At 40.8% G+C, this 15,545-nt stretch overlaps 1 protein-coding gene across 2 annotated transcripts; it reads left to right on the plus strand.

The window, feature by feature from the left end:
* Window positions 1–2,100: 2,100 nt before the first annotated feature.
* prr16 (proline rich 16) lies at window positions 2,101–14,439 on the plus strand. Of its 2 annotated transcripts, none has more exons than XM_067522219.1 (3): window positions 2,101–3,237; window positions 6,926–8,009; window positions 13,395–14,439. In XM_067522219.1, the coding sequence occupies exons 1-2, from the start codon at window positions 3,103–3,105 to the stop codon at window positions 7,793–7,795; spliced, it is 1,005 nt and encodes a 334-aa protein (XP_067378320.1). In that variant the 5' UTR covers window positions 2,101–3,102; the 3' UTR covers window positions 7,796–8,009; window positions 13,395–14,439. The 2 variants fall into 2 exon arrangements, with proteins under 2 accessions (XP_067378320.1, XP_067378321.1); XM_067522220.1 differs by having other exon boundaries at window positions 3,101–3,531.
* Window positions 14,440–15,545: the final 1,106 nt, after the last annotated feature.

Here is a 15,545-nt window from a genome sequence, read left to right on the forward strand (position 1 = left end):
TGTTTGTGTGTGTTTTTTGTGTGTATTTAATCTCACCTGGAGGGGCAGTGGAGGTCAGACCTAAATCCAATCACCTTCCTTGATGACTGCTGTTTCTGTCGCCAGATCATCTCAGTAACCTCATAGTATTAGAGAACTCAGGCCTTTTAACCTGGACTGTTTGAACCTTGTTTCTTACCTTTTGTCTTCCTGTTGCAGAACCTCTGGCTGCCATGCTCTGCTCAAATCTATTCTCTTGCTCCTCAGCTCTCCTCCCCCCAGCCTCTGTTCGTAAACCAGCTGCAATGGGTGCTCACCAGCCAGGGCACCTTACTGCGGCAGCATGACAAACACATGTGGCGTCTGGTGGAAGGATTGGGTCAGACTATCGAGTGGGCGGAGGAAAGACTAGGTAATTCCCCATTGATTAATTTTCCTTCACTGATGAACTAAGAAATTTCTTTTGACTAACTGGTGCGTTTGGAGAATGCTGCTCAAAGACTCCTCTTTCTCTATCTGGGCTTCCGGAGTGGTCCACTTCTCCATGGAGTTTCAAGTGCTCGCTAAAGAAGCCCAGTGGGACAATGCTGCCTTGAAGGCAGTTTTTCTACACAGTCTGAATGACCAGGTAAAGGACAAGCTCGCCCGCAGGGATCTCCCCCAGTTCTCTGGACAAAATGATCCATCTAGCCATCCATCTGGACAACCGCATTTGTGGGCGGCGGAGAGAGAGAGAGAGAGAGACACACCTCTCCCCCGCTGAGCGTCAAGGCTGGATCCAGGTGGGTGAGTGCATCTACTGTGGCTTGGCACTGGCATTTCATTGCTCAGTACCTCGTGCGTCCAAAAAGGGGAGCTCGTCATTGGGGTTGGGGTTACTGACGAGCAGAACCACTATCTCCACCAAACCTCAAAACTGGCTGCAGGCCTCCACCACCCTTTTCCACCAGTCTGTAGTTCTCCCCCTTCATGCCCTAATAGATTCAGAACATATCTTTCTCGATCTCACCCTAGCCAAAAAGTTCTCATTTCTTGTTATTCATCTATTCCTATTCAATAAAAAGCAGAGCCCTAGATGAGTCAGTCTTTGCCAAAATCACACAGAAAACAGCCGCCTATTGGTCTCGTAACCAGCAAGAAAAGTTATCCTTTTCGCTAATGTCCATACCCCAAACCCCCATGGTTCTTGGTTATTCCTGGCTAAAAGAATACACCCCTCACATAGACTGGTCCTCACACAAAATTGTTGGCTGGGGTAATTTGTGTTAATGTTCCTTTCTGCTCTAAGCCCCATTTCCCAGTCACACCCCATCCTCCAAAAACAGTTCACCACCCCCGATCTATCTCTCATTGCCCCTGTCTATCCTGATCTGGCACCCGCCTTCAGTAAAGAAAAAGCACTCTACTCTACTCTGCATTTCAATCTTTACAAGGAGACTCTATCCCAGGAACCTGATCCCAGCCTCCTGTTCTTCCCACCTCAGCTCTGGCCCCAGGTTCTTCAGTGGGCTCATTCCTCAAAACTCTTCTGTCATCCTGGTGCAGACCACTCAATCAACCTCTTCCAGCGACACTTTTGGTGGCCCTCTCTTGCAAAGGACCCCAAGGAGTTTGTCGGAGCCTGTACTGTCTGTGCCAGAGGAAAAATCACCAATGCACAACCAGCCGGTCTCCTCCAACCCCTTCCTGTCCCTGGTTGCCCATGGTCCCACATTGCCCTGGACTTTGTTCCCAATGAAAGGGAGCACTGCCATCCTCACCATCATAGACCGCTTCTCCAAGGCAGCTCACTTTGTCCCCCTACCTGAACTGCCCACATCCACTGAAACACCCCAACTAGTCACCTTCATAGGATTATCTGTGTCGGATGGTGGCCCACAATTCCTCTCCCAAGTCTGGATATAATTTTTGCATCGCTCTGGGGGCTTCAGTGATTATGCCCTTTGGGTTCCATCCCCAGTTCAATGGCCAAACCAAACGAACCAATCAGAGTCTGGAAACAGCCCTTCAATGTGTCACTTCCTCCAAACCCCCCACCTGGAGTTCTTTCCTAGTGGATTGAAAAGGCTATCAGCCGCCACTGTTCCCCATCCAAGAGGCAGAAATTGATGTCCCCTCCACCCACACCCACATCCATCTCACCTGCCTCTCCCCGCGGTCAGCTCTCTACTCCCTGTGCGTCTCTCCCTCGTGTTCCCACCTGTACACTTCTTATCAATAAACCTCCTCGAACGCCACCTCGAACGCTCTGTTCTGTCTCTCACTTCGGGTCTATCTCAGACTACATCACTGGATGTGTGAGATGCTCAATAACTTGGAGATCTGTTCAACCTCGTATGGACATGTTATGAAATGAGAACAAACTAACATCAGCCGCGTGGCGAGAGAGAGAGAGAGAGAGAGAGAGAGAGAGGCAGAAGGAGAGGGAGGCAGAGCACGCGAGCATTCTGTGCGCCCGGACGTTGTCTCCTCAGACTCTCGAAGGAGGCTGCGATGGAGACAGACTGAAACTGATGGGGTGTTTTCGGGGGACAGTGCCTCTTGAGTGTCGTTACCCATTGGCTTTACGGTGTGTATCTTTATCAGAACGGAATATCAATTTAAGAAAAAAGGAAGAGTGTGTCCTCATTGTGTCGATGTCTGAAGATTATGGACCCTTACAGTGACCACCGACCGTGTTCCGCTGTGGATAACTGCCCGCGCGCTCTCCCGTCTCCTTGTTTTTTACTCTAGGGAACACATTTTAATGCAGTCGTGTTGGACATTTTTTCACAAAATGTTGAATTTAGCGCTCCCTCGACGTGAAGGATATTCATGGCAAGTCATGTGTTGTTGCTGTTGTTGGATATAGAAGGGGCACAAACCTGTGGACAGTTCCTCTGACATTATGATACAATATTTTGACATAACCGATATTTTTTGTGTTACGCTCTATTGCGCATGCCTAGTGGTAGATACACAACGCTGCCCGACGCCACTTCGCTCCGTCCTGGCCGTGATGTAGGAGCAAAAGTAAAAGGGAGCGGAGGACTAAATAAAAATGCGTTGGCAAAGTGGCAGCGTGACGACCAAAGGATTTAACTTGAGATCCTTCACGAAGTAGCGTCTGCCATAAACTGAAGAATGTCAGGGAGACCAAATGCAGAGGCTGAAGGAGTAGTCTCCAAAGTACAAGTGAAAAAGGAAATCAAGACAATCGTGGAGAATTTGGAAACCATCCTGGGAGACCTCAAGGATGTAGCCAAAGAGCTCAAAGAGGTAAATCAAAAGGGAAAACGTGACAAACGTGTTACACTATTTCTACAGGCTTGATTTGATGCTGCTCTTTCGAAGCATCCTTGTCTGTGAGGAGATGGAAGGCTGACATCCACCTCACAGGGGCCTGGAGATGGCTGTGACAGCACACATACAAACATACAGAATATGCTCCTCCCCTGCCCACTAATCAATGTGATCATTATCTCACAACATGAAAGACATTTGGCACAGGAGGATGTGGGGTGTGAGATGACAGGACAGCTTCTTCACCCTGACTCACAGGCTTTGATGAAAGTGAGAGAAATTCAATCACAATTAATATTTAATAGACAAGTTAGTTCAACCAGGAAGATGCTTTTGCATTGCATTTCATCATCTTAATGCTGACTATTGTTTGCAGTGAATTATCTCCTGCCAATAATGGGGTGTTTTTTTTTCCTTTTATGTTTCATCTTTCTCAGTCTCTGGGGATGTCTCTGTTTCTTTATCTTTCACCACAGCGTTGTATTTATCACAGCCACTCATCTCTCTTTCTTGTTGTCTTGCTTTCTTTCTCCCTCTTTCCTCTACAGAGTCCTTGTTAAATATCAAAACTCTGTCTGATTGGCTAGTCAAATCCCAGTGACGCAGAGACATGGGTGCTGAATGGGAGTCGGGGGTCTCTGCATGATTCAGTGATTATGTGAGGATATTCAGATTTTTCTTATTTACAGCAACTGGTTCTCATAGAGTGAAGATTGATTGGCAGCATCTCATTTCAGTCACATGTTCCAGTGCTTGCTTCAAATCAGTGTTTCCTCTGATGCCAAATACTATATCCCTTGCTGCCACACCAGTTGTAATAATAAAAGTCTTAGCTGCTTTTATATTTACCTTCCTTTACCAGGCACATAAGACATCCGGCCTGCTGTGCCGAACCTCTTACCCTAACATGACGGGTTGTCATTCTAATAAAACCTTATCGCATAGAGCTCCTAGTTCCTACATAATGGATGCATTTTCGACACAGAGTCTGTCTCCTTTAGCCTTTTTGCTCCCTTAAACTCAATTATACTTATTATGTGTTATTTAGCACAGTTTACAACGTCTTGCAGCCAGTACCAGAGATAAACAATGACAGGAAAGCATTGTGATGTGTCTGTTGTGATTGTTTTTTTTTGTAACGTTTCAGTTTTCTTTTTCTTAATTGTTTTTCTTTCTTTTTTTTTTTTTTTTTTGCTTGTAGAAGATCAGTTATTCTGACACCACACACAATAAACACATACCTTTAGGGGGTGTTACTATCAAAGCCAGTGTTTGGGGTATAATCCATTTGAAATGCAGTTATCTGCCTATAACTCACAGGCAGGGCTGGAGTCCAGCCTGGCTCAGAGGAGGGACCCTGCCCAGATGCTTGGCACAGTCATTGAAGCTGCCTGGCCTACAGCAGTGCCTGCACACAGGGATACTGGTATTACCTCTTGTGTGTGTGTCCCAACAAATTACCCATTTAAAGACAGCATGGAGAGTTTAGCTCCATTGCCTTCTCTGCCCAGGCCTTCTATCTTTCACTTTATCTAGCCCCCTTAGTTACTCTTCCTCACTCTCCATTTCACTCTCATCATCACTCTTTCTTTATTTCTCTGTCATGCTCTTCTCAAGCCACTCCTTGGACATGCAGTTAAACCCTTGGATGATAGAAGTGGTGTCTTACAGGGCGCTAATGTACTGGGTACTCTGATATGAGCATTAGAAATTCAGAATGTAATCATAAGCATGCTGTCATTGTCATGATTATTTTATGAATGTTGTAAAGGAAAATACATTAACTCTCCTTTATGGTGATGTTTCACACACAGGTTATTTCAACAGCGTTTAGCTAAGATAGTATTAGGTGCACTCCTCGTATCTTTGGCCCTCTTTAGACTCATGAGCAGCCAGTATTAAAATGTCTATCCCCAGTCCGCTTCACATCTGGGCACTGAAGCAATAATATCTCCACCAAGGGAGGAGAAGCAGCAAGGAGCTATTCTCCAAAACGAATGTTATTCTATAGACTACTGAAAATGGCTGTAGAACATAGATATTTTATTATGGAATACCAGCGATTACTTACTAGAAGAGATTAGAAGCATTTATACTCTGATTGTATAATTTTAACAATGTCCTTTACTAATGTTTTTTGGCCAGTGTTTATTTTGTGTATATGTAGTTTCAATCTTTCCAGCTTTCAGTTGTCTCAGTACTGCAAGCAGTGTAACTACATCCAATAGTGCTTCCTTTAAGTAGTTAAAATGTGATGCGACTATAAGACAGAAGATCACATCCAGGTATTTCACTTAGTTCCTTGTAAAAGGATAGAACTATGTCTTTAACTGTGCAGCCAGTTCCTTTTAGATTGGTGGATAAATGGATTAGTGGATATTGAATTAAGCTAATCATGTCCTGAGAGAATGTTTGGTTGTGCATGTATTTTGTGTAGTTTGAATGTATACATGTCTGTACAGTATGTATTGTGTGTAGGCTATGCGTCATACGGTATGTGCTTCTGCACCCTCAGAACTATTTTCCAGCATTGGTGCCTTTAGAGTGCTAACAAAACCAAACTGCTGTTGCAACAGTTCTTCAATATTTCTCTACCCAGACTGTGAAAACAAATTTCCTTTTAGAGGACAAAGAAAGCATCTAAATATCTGTATATACACAAGGCAATGCGACAAAATCTTAAATCAATTTTTTGCTGCACTCTTATGAAAAGTTATGTTTTTTCTTTATTTCAAGTTGCTTAATTATATATATATATATATATATATATATATATATATTACAGTTCAAAATTGCAAATTCACTTAAATATTTAGGTAGTTCTATGTTTTTGCCCTATTCTTCTTCAGACAATATTCACTGGGCTACTTTACATTTAATGTCTTATGTCTTTTTTTCCACCTGGGTACACTGTGTACATTATTGCACCACTGCTACGGATAGACTGTTTACTCTCTCGTATTGTGTTGCTTGCAGAGTGGATTTCTGATTTGATTTTGCATGTCTCCTGCTTTTTTTTTTTTTAAATATCACTGTTTGTCTTGTGTTCATACCAAGGTTGCTTGCTTGGAATTTATATATACTATAATAAATTAACCAAGGTAGTAGAAATAAATCTTCCCTCCATAGCCTATATTTCAGTTTGATATTTACTTACTCTCCCCTTGGTTGAATTGTATCTGCATTTGCAAATTTAGGATTCTTATCAGACAAACCCTACTTAATAAATCTGTGGAATATTTCAAGCATTTATGTTGATTTGTGTGTTGACCGTGTGTTGATTTTTTATAACTGTAATTCTCTTTGTTACGTGTTTTCTGCACTATTTAGCTGTATGTTGAAAATTTCTTTTCATTCATACTTAACACTAGTTTTGCATGGTAAATGATACTGTAGAGTTTTTTGGGGTGGGGGTGTAGGGGTTTTCTTTGTCAACCCAGGGGATCATTGGTCCGCATGTTGATATGGCACATTTTTTTACGCTGGATGCCCTTCCTGACACAAACCTCCCCAAAGTCACTGCATAGCTGGGGATGGGTGGTTTGGGGTTCAGTGTCTATTTTTCATCTCTGATTTTTGCAGGTGGTATAATTTCTCCTTTCATGCCATTTTTACTATTCTTAACCGCCGCTTCTACAGTGACACTATCTCTTGTTGTTATCAGGTTGTTCATGATATTGACACTCTGACTTGCGACCTGCAACTGGAGGAGGATGGACTGACAGACAGCTCCAAGACAGACACACTCAACTCCAGCTCAAGCTCCACCACCACTACCACCACTGCTTCCAGCCTGGAGAAGATGAAGCTCTTTCCCGATGACTGCATATTTAAAACACCTGCTCCCATCACCCCTGTCCTTGTCAATGCACCTTCAGTCCTAACTGTACTCAAGAAACCCAACCCACCCCTACCCCCACCAAGACTTACTCCGCTGAAAGCAGAGGATCACAACATTAAGAATCTGCCTCATCCAACATTAGTGTTATCAGGGAATTTATCCAAGGCTAACGGGTCTCTATTGCGGAATGGTGGGATTTTTCCATTGAAAGCCAACAGGAATTTGTTTTCTTCCACTCCGTGTTTCATTTCTAGCGACAGCGGGATCCCTGAATCAGGGCTTGTTCCTACATTGCCCAGGCCAATGCCACTACTTCGCCATAAAAACAACAAATGCCCCAAAGCTTCCGGCAGGGAGCCTCGTGAGCGGGAGCGTGTCCGTTTTAGTGAGAAGGTCCAGTACCATGGTTACTGCCCAGACTGTGACCTACAATATGACGTAGACAACACAGAACTAAACTTGCAGACTGAGCTAAATGACTTGAGGCTAAGCCCAGTGCATTGCTGCTCTTCTTCCTCCCCTACTCCATCTCATACTCTTGGTCATGATCTAATGTTGGAAAACGGCGGCCTTTCAGTCAGCCACAGTTTCCCGCCAACAGCAAACACTCCTCAACCTTGTGTGCCTCCTCACCTGCCTGCCCTCAAGCCCCAGAAAACAATCCTACGCAAATCAACCACTACCACGGTTTGATGGCAAACCCCTTGTCTAACCTAAACATTCATGAGTCATTCATAGTTTTCCACTTTATGAGCGCTTTCTACGCCAGTTGAACTTGGGATTATCCAAACAAAGAGAGCAAGATTTGGGAAGTAAGGAAAAAAAAGATGGATAAAGTGAGTGTGATAGAAAGAAAGGCATCGCCAAGGGTCCTGCGACGTACACACAGGGTGATCCGGAGGAAGTGGTGAGTGTTTGTGCCTGCTTGGCTGTGCTTGTCAGGATGAAAAAGAGAGCAGGAAGAAGAGCAATTGCATGTGTGCACTGACGCATATGTGTGTCTGTCCGCATACAAGTGGATTTGTTTATACACAGTCATGTGTGTATATGTTTTTGGGGGAATGCTGAGAGACATGTGCAGAGGGTAGTATTTGTAGGCAGTGAGCATGAACTGAAAAATGTACAGGGACTAGAAAATTTTCAAAAAAAACCACTGCTGACAACACAAACTAAATCGTCCCTCTGTCTTTCTGGAAGGTCTACTAACGAGTCTCAAACTCAGGATAGTCTTCCAGAGAGCGGCTGTGATTAATTCATGTCCTCCTGGATGAAAAAAGAAAACCTGCTTGTCTAAAATCATCACCTAAAGCCCTTAAGATCTTTGCATAACCTGACACCTAATTCATTCTACACTTCCCACACATGTACATGAAGAACAGCTGTTATAGGATACACATACGGTACATACAAACGAGCTGATCCAGAGGAACATTAGGATTGAGTGATAGACAAGTGAGTTCATACTGCTTCTAATTTTTTGTCACTTCTTGTCCCTACAAGTTCCATTTTGCTGGCAGGTCAGACTGTAGGAGTGAAAGAAGAGAGTGGGTTTGAGACAACACTGACATGTTGGGCTGGAAAAGCGATGACAAACTGTCACTTTGATTAGTGTCTACTGCTTGCTTTATGCTAAATCCTAATTTAAAAAAAATACATATCTTGCATTTCATTTTCTGATAAATTCATGTTTATCAACTTCAATCCAATTTGTTCAAAGCCCCACTATCACTCTGTGAAATCTATCAGTCAGAACGGACAGCAAGCTTGTCAATTCAGCTCTAGAGTAAAAATGAACCCCTACTGGACATTAACTTTTGTTAAGAACTATATATTAAATACAGCCTCTGTTCCCCATGCATGCATAAACTGTGTGTGTGCTACTTAAGTATACATTTAGCTGAAAGTTTTAATATGTCTGAAAACAGTATTAAGGAATCTTTTACTGTGTGTGTGTGTGTGTGTGTGTGTGTGTGTGTACAAAATCTGCATATGTACATACAATAGGTGTGTGTATAAAGGTATATATCAATTTGGCAGAATAGGGGAGACAGCATACCCTGCAGCTGAATAAGAATAGTAGCACCTTCCTCCCAGCGATGCCCTTAATTAGCCAGATTAGGATACAGGAGATAACAGCAGTGCCTCAGACAGCCTTTGTACCAACATTAGGCTCGACAAAGCTCTGAACTGCTGCTGGGCATACTGTATTTTTATGGTAAACAGAAGACTGGAGCGAAAGAGAATAAAGGGAGAAAGAAATGCAAGCAGGTATGCATGCAAAGGGGGGCAAGATGTTATAAAAACAGTACTTCATATACCATGTATACTGTATGTAGTGCATTTATAAGTTTAACGCTTAAATAATCAGAGTATGAAATAGCTAACACTTATGACTAAAACCAAAGCATGACCTTCTTGGCCTTACTATCAAAAGTCACCATCTGTAATAGATATCCAACCAGGATAATGAGGGTTGGGGGTGAGGGCATAGAGGGTAAAAGAAAGTGTTTGATAGAGAGAAAGGAAAAGAAAGCATGTGTGATGGAGACAGGCAAAGAGAAATATTGAAAGGGAAATGCTCTAGATGCTCATGGCTGTGTTGTGTTTGCTACTACTGAATATACTGCATATTTGGATGGTATTTGTATTTAGTGTATAACATTCCCAGTATTTACCTTGCATTAATGGATCCTTATAAGCCTGGCATAAGCTCACAAACACAGACATGTGAGCTGAACAGAGTAGTGTAGTAATACTGTAGTAGCCAGTATCATCCATAGATGCATTGTGAGCTATTGCTCCTGCCTTACTGAGCCAATGCACAATCTGCTGAACTGAGGAATTTGACACAGTGGACTTGACATTATATAATTAAGGCAACACCTTTCTCTCTGTGTGGTGCTTTATTTTTTTGACAGTTAATTCACTGCCCTGCATACAGTTTTGAAAATAGAGTAAAACTTATAATCACCCTGAGAAGTACATCAGTTTCGGCTTCCCCCTTCCAACCAATCAAAGAAGAGTAATGCTTTATGCTTGAGTAGCATGTTTTTTAGCATTTTTTTTTATTGTAATTTAATAATGACAACTACCTCAAGGAGCTGGAGCATAAAGAGCAAGGTAGAGGGAGGAGAGAGGGAGCGACTTACGTTACCACTAGCTTAAGTAGGGCACTGTAACTTTAACATTCTTATCAATAATATTTGCATCCTACTGGGTTTTTCTACTAAATTAAAGCTGTTGTCTGTAAGATTAAATATATTGAATTCTGTTGAGCAGTAACCATCATGTACAGCTGACACTAGATGCTAGTTGTTATATTGACAACAAAGGTTGATGTTTCTGCACTTTCTCAGCTATTACAGTGGCCTGACAAGTTTCCCTTTGCAAATCACAAAATCACCTTTGTCATTGGACAATGGTGTATATACAGTAGGTGCAGCATTCAGGGGCTGGGTATCATTACAGTTTTTTTATGCAAGAGAAATACAACAAAAATACAAACACTAAACTCCAAATTGCATTATTATTAATAATAATAAATGTTATTTATAGTCACTCAAGGTCACCTTACAGACATAAGGTAAAGCACCAAAGGGATTAGCAATAGTAGCATATAAGAAAAACCATCATAACAAAAAAAATGTTATATAATATAAGCTATTAGATATTGAATATTGTCTAAAGACAAGATACTGTAGAAATTTGCCTAAGTGAAAGACAACTGATTAATGAATTAAGATTATCAATCTTACCAAACAAAGCGTTTAAAGCTTTCTATGCTTATTATACTTTACTATTTACTAGTACTGTTACTACTACTATCATACTATACATGTACATATTAAAATGTTTGGTACTTTAGACATGGATTAGGCAGTTCAGGCAGGAAGTGCTATTGATTTGACCCCCTACAGAGGGGTCAAGAGCCTGAGAGTTCTAAACATGATGTGGAAAGCTACAGGAAGCCAGTGCAGACATCTGAAGAGTGGTGTGACATGTGTCCGTGATGATGTCAATTCAAACCTTACATGTTCTTACAAAATATGTCAAATTTTTTACATTCTAAATTAGGCATTAAGATCATTATTTTACACAAATAACTTCAAACATTTAGCAGCCATGTCAAGTTAGGGATGCAAAAAAGTGCATAATTTAATGGCACCCACAGCACAAAGTAGGAGAAACTGTATTGACATTTCTACTGGCTGACCAGCTCTTATTGCAAAACTCGATCCCTTATATTCGTGTTCTTCACTTATAGTGAAATACACCAATGACTTGTTATCATATTGTTCCTCTTACACAGAAATCAAAGCTCATCTTACCATGGGTGTGGGAGTTTTTCACTGCTTTTGTAATGGCTATCTGTGCTCCAGTGCTTCAGGCTAAGGGATGAAGTTGTAATGGGCAGGGAGGAGGTGGATTTCACCGCCTCCATCATGAGTCAGGACTGACTCAACTGCACTGACCTACTCCCTACAGCTCACAGCTCAAGTTCATAGCCCACCTCTCTCTCTCTTTCTCTCTTTCTCTCTCTCTAACTCGTTTGGTTTGACTCTTTCTTCTTTCTTTCTTCCTCTCCCCTCAGATGACGCTTCACTCCCACTCGGCAGCAGCTGTATGCATAACAGTCTCAGTGCTCACATGTATCTCTATATTCTTGTGGGTGGGGAAGATATTACTAAATCAAATATGACACTTTGCTCAGTAAACACTGTTGGCTGCATTTTTATTTGTATGTTTATTCAAAAAGTTTACATTTCTCCTTAACTCCTTAAAGAACCTTTGAATTACAAATTACTTTTTATTGATGAAAAAAAAAAAACTACTCCTGGTTGTTATGTATTCACTAATAAATTATAGCGGATGGCAGCTCCTCTATTTAAAGGTTGTTTGCTTTCCATTTCAATCCCATTCCCCGCTGACGTCAGCAGTGCAACACCTCATTTTATCAAGTAAATGAGTAAACCTGCTGCTTCCATAATTAATTTAAACTCTCAGCGAGCAGAATCGTTAGATTTTTACAGTTTGTAAATGTACACCCATTACAACTCTTTGTATCTTGTAATACAAAAGTAATACATGTGCTTAAGGTGTTTCTACAAACTGTATTGTCTTCATCCTGTTTTCTAACTTGGCAAGTGCCTAGTGTTCAGTAAACCTCAATAAATGTGTCAGAGTGAGACACATTTTGCCAGTGAATATTAATTAGCTGTTGTTTCTCTCTGATTGTTGGTGGTGACAGTCTGCCAAGAGACACAGTTGCCTGTTTTCTCTTCACCGTTCTGCATGCATCATTTACTTAGATTTTTGTTTCCCTTAATCGACTACTTTTTATAACGATTGCTGAATATGAAAATATCATGAGGAAAACATAAAACAAAATGAAATTCAAATAACCCAAGTGTTGCATATCAGAATTGAACATCAAATCTGTATTGGAAACGGTATGCGTTGTTCATAGAAAATAAATATGATTAAAAAATAAATAATGACCTAAATTGGCAAACATCAGAGCATTCAAAAGAATATCTGGTGCAAATTAGACATGGATACGGGCTCATTCTTGAAGCTACTTTTTTGGTGACTCAGTCAAATTCTTGATGTGGGAAAGTGTGTATGTATCTGTTTGTGTGTATTTGTGCATGTCTAATAAAATGTGTGCACAAATCCATACATTTTATTGTTGAAGGGATACATGTGCATGTGTTTAAAGGTGTATGAAAGCGCAAAAAAAGGCATGTATGAGTACATGCAGCCCCGTCTGAGAAAGAGCCAAAGGGCACAAGATGGTTCACTGCATCTTAAGAGAGTCTTGGTGCTGAACCAAACTTAATCTGATGATTTCACGCTGGTTTGGAGATTGTTATAAGTTAGAGGCATCAGCTGCGTCTTAGTTGGGAAAGGTAAACAATATTAAAAAACAGGATCAGAAATGTAGGAGCATCAGAGACCCAGATGGGTTCTTCCGCTCAATGAACCACTTCACACTTAACTGAAATGACAGCTATTTAAAGAGAGGCTAGACAATTGTCTTTTCACAAAAGAGAAGACTTTTTAATTCAAAAAAAAAAAAAAAAAAAAATCTGCCAGACAGTTCAATGCTATTAACTTTGATGACTTGTGTATTTGTGTCTGGGTGCTTATGTGTGGGCAATGATACCTTGGTATATTTTCATTTTGCTCTGTGAAAAGCAACTGCTAGTGCTGTGACTGCTCTGTCAAGTGGCTCTCTACTGTGTAGTCACATATCCACACTAATGTGTTTCTTTTCTGTTCCCCTCTGCAGGGCCCATTGAGGTACTTGAGAAACGAGCGTAAGGGGTGCTTGTTTCATCCACTGATCGACCCTGGTTGATCACGGAGCAGCCAGAGCTGAGGCCAAGCATCAACACTCTTTTACATAAAGCAGTAATGGCTTTCAACCAACAGGATACAATAGCTTGTAGACAAATTTATACTTTGACTTTCGAACACTTACCAACCTCCAGACACGTTACTGTGAAACTGAGGAAAGAGCAAAGGCAGTCACTGTATGTAAGGGCATACAAACAGGTGAATTCACAGCTATCGAGATTATATTTTTGTTTTACAGAAATTGTTGAATTAAAGATTAGAATGCTGCTGAAACCCTATCATCAAATGTAAAGCAGCAAGTTTAGATAAAGAGGTACAAGATGGAGTGAAATTATGTCAGCCAGTATTTGATTTATGTCCAAACAGACTTTTGCACTGTGCATACTCAAATGGAAATCAATAGCTCCACTCAAGCGATGGAATTTGCCTTTTAAGTAATGTAATTGTTTGTGTCTGGAGAACCTGGTTTGCGGGTCTGTCTGTGAGCAAAATGCTGCTCTGCTGGAGTACAGATAAGAAGAAAATAATATTATGTCAATCAGTATGTGCCATATGCACAACCACAGTGTTTTAGACAGAATAATGGTTCAAAATGAATGATGATGTCCAATCTGTGTTCAGACATTGTGATGCTTGTCCATCAAACTCAAATATGCTAACTGGTACCATACAAGCTATGTTTTATTCACAACAACATGCAGAGAAACAGTACAGTGTGGCATAGTTACAGCTTTAAAGGATTATTGAAGAAGTAATAATTTGCATCAAATTTTCTTTGTATACAAATATACATGTACATGTTTGATATCTATATATTTCAGGCATTTTTCTACAGAGACTTTACGATTTAAAGAGATGATATTTTTGATATTTTGTTGGGTGACTGAGAGGTACTTTTTGGAAAGCTGATATTTACTCGAGGTATGTTTTTCAGCAGGACACAGCAGGATGAGTTTTTATATATATATATATATATATAAACAACAAATGGTGTTTGTGTGGATGAAAATTAAGTGCTTCAGTATTCTCACTTTAAGAAACATAAAAGAATGGGACATATTGTCAGAAAGGAAATGTAAGGTGAAGAAGATAAATGACTTAAACCAAATACCCAGCTGTGCTTTAGATGAGAGGCATGGGGCTGAATGAACGCATGACTGACTCTTCACGTTGTCCTGCCATCACTGTGTTGTTCTATGCATTTCTGTGGAGAGGCTGTCTGTTGGGGGATCCAACATGCAGGGTGCTCTGCTCTCCATGATACAGAGTTAAGAAGGATTTCCTCATATGATGTTAATTCTGCTGTCACAATAAACCTGGTGGTAATACCCAGGAAGTTTGTCATTGGTAATTAGGTCAATAAGTCAGTATATTCATATAGAACTCAAACAAACAAATGTTGCACAGTCCTTGAGGACTCAAGTGGAAAAATAGAAACATAGAAGAAGGGAGAATATTTATGCATATAATTGAAAAACATTTCTTGGAAATTTTGATCAAAACGGTAAGAAACTTACACTAAAGAGCAAAAAATAATCTTTGATACACAGCCTCTTTCCACATTCAGACTGGAGAAAACTTGTTTGTAAACTCCACATCCTTGTTCTCACAAGACAGAGACTGAATTCATGACCAAACTCAAGAATCAATTTTAAATATGATTAGAATGTCTTAATAAGCTGTCAGTGATATTTTGTTGCGGCTGTTGTTGTTGGTGTGTGTGTGTCTTTGTGTGCGTGCGTGTCCACAAACTGTTGGAAAATAACCTGTGAGAAGTAAACACTTTGCACCTAATGTCAGTGTGTCTGTGTCTATGTTACGGACTAAAGAAATTAGCTCTTACAAATTAACTTTTTATAATGTCAAGACTAAGAACTGGAAGTCAACTAGAGGAAATTAGACCTACTGCAAGAGCATCACATTTAATCAAAGTTACCAAAAGGCAGTGCTAGCAAACCTTTCAGACAGAAAAATACATTAAATGGCATCAGCAGCTGCATCAATTAATGGAAGATTAGTGTGATGAGATAGCCGTAGGACAGTGCTGAAGGCCATCGCCTGTCTCCAGAAGATATTCTAATAA

Source organism: Channa argus, chromosome 11, assembly GCF_033026475.1.
Source record: "Channa argus isolate prfri chromosome 11, Channa argus male v1.0, whole genome shotgun sequence".
Classification (NCBI taxonomy): Eukaryota; Metazoa; Chordata; class Actinopteri; order Anabantiformes; family Channidae; genus Channa; species Channa argus.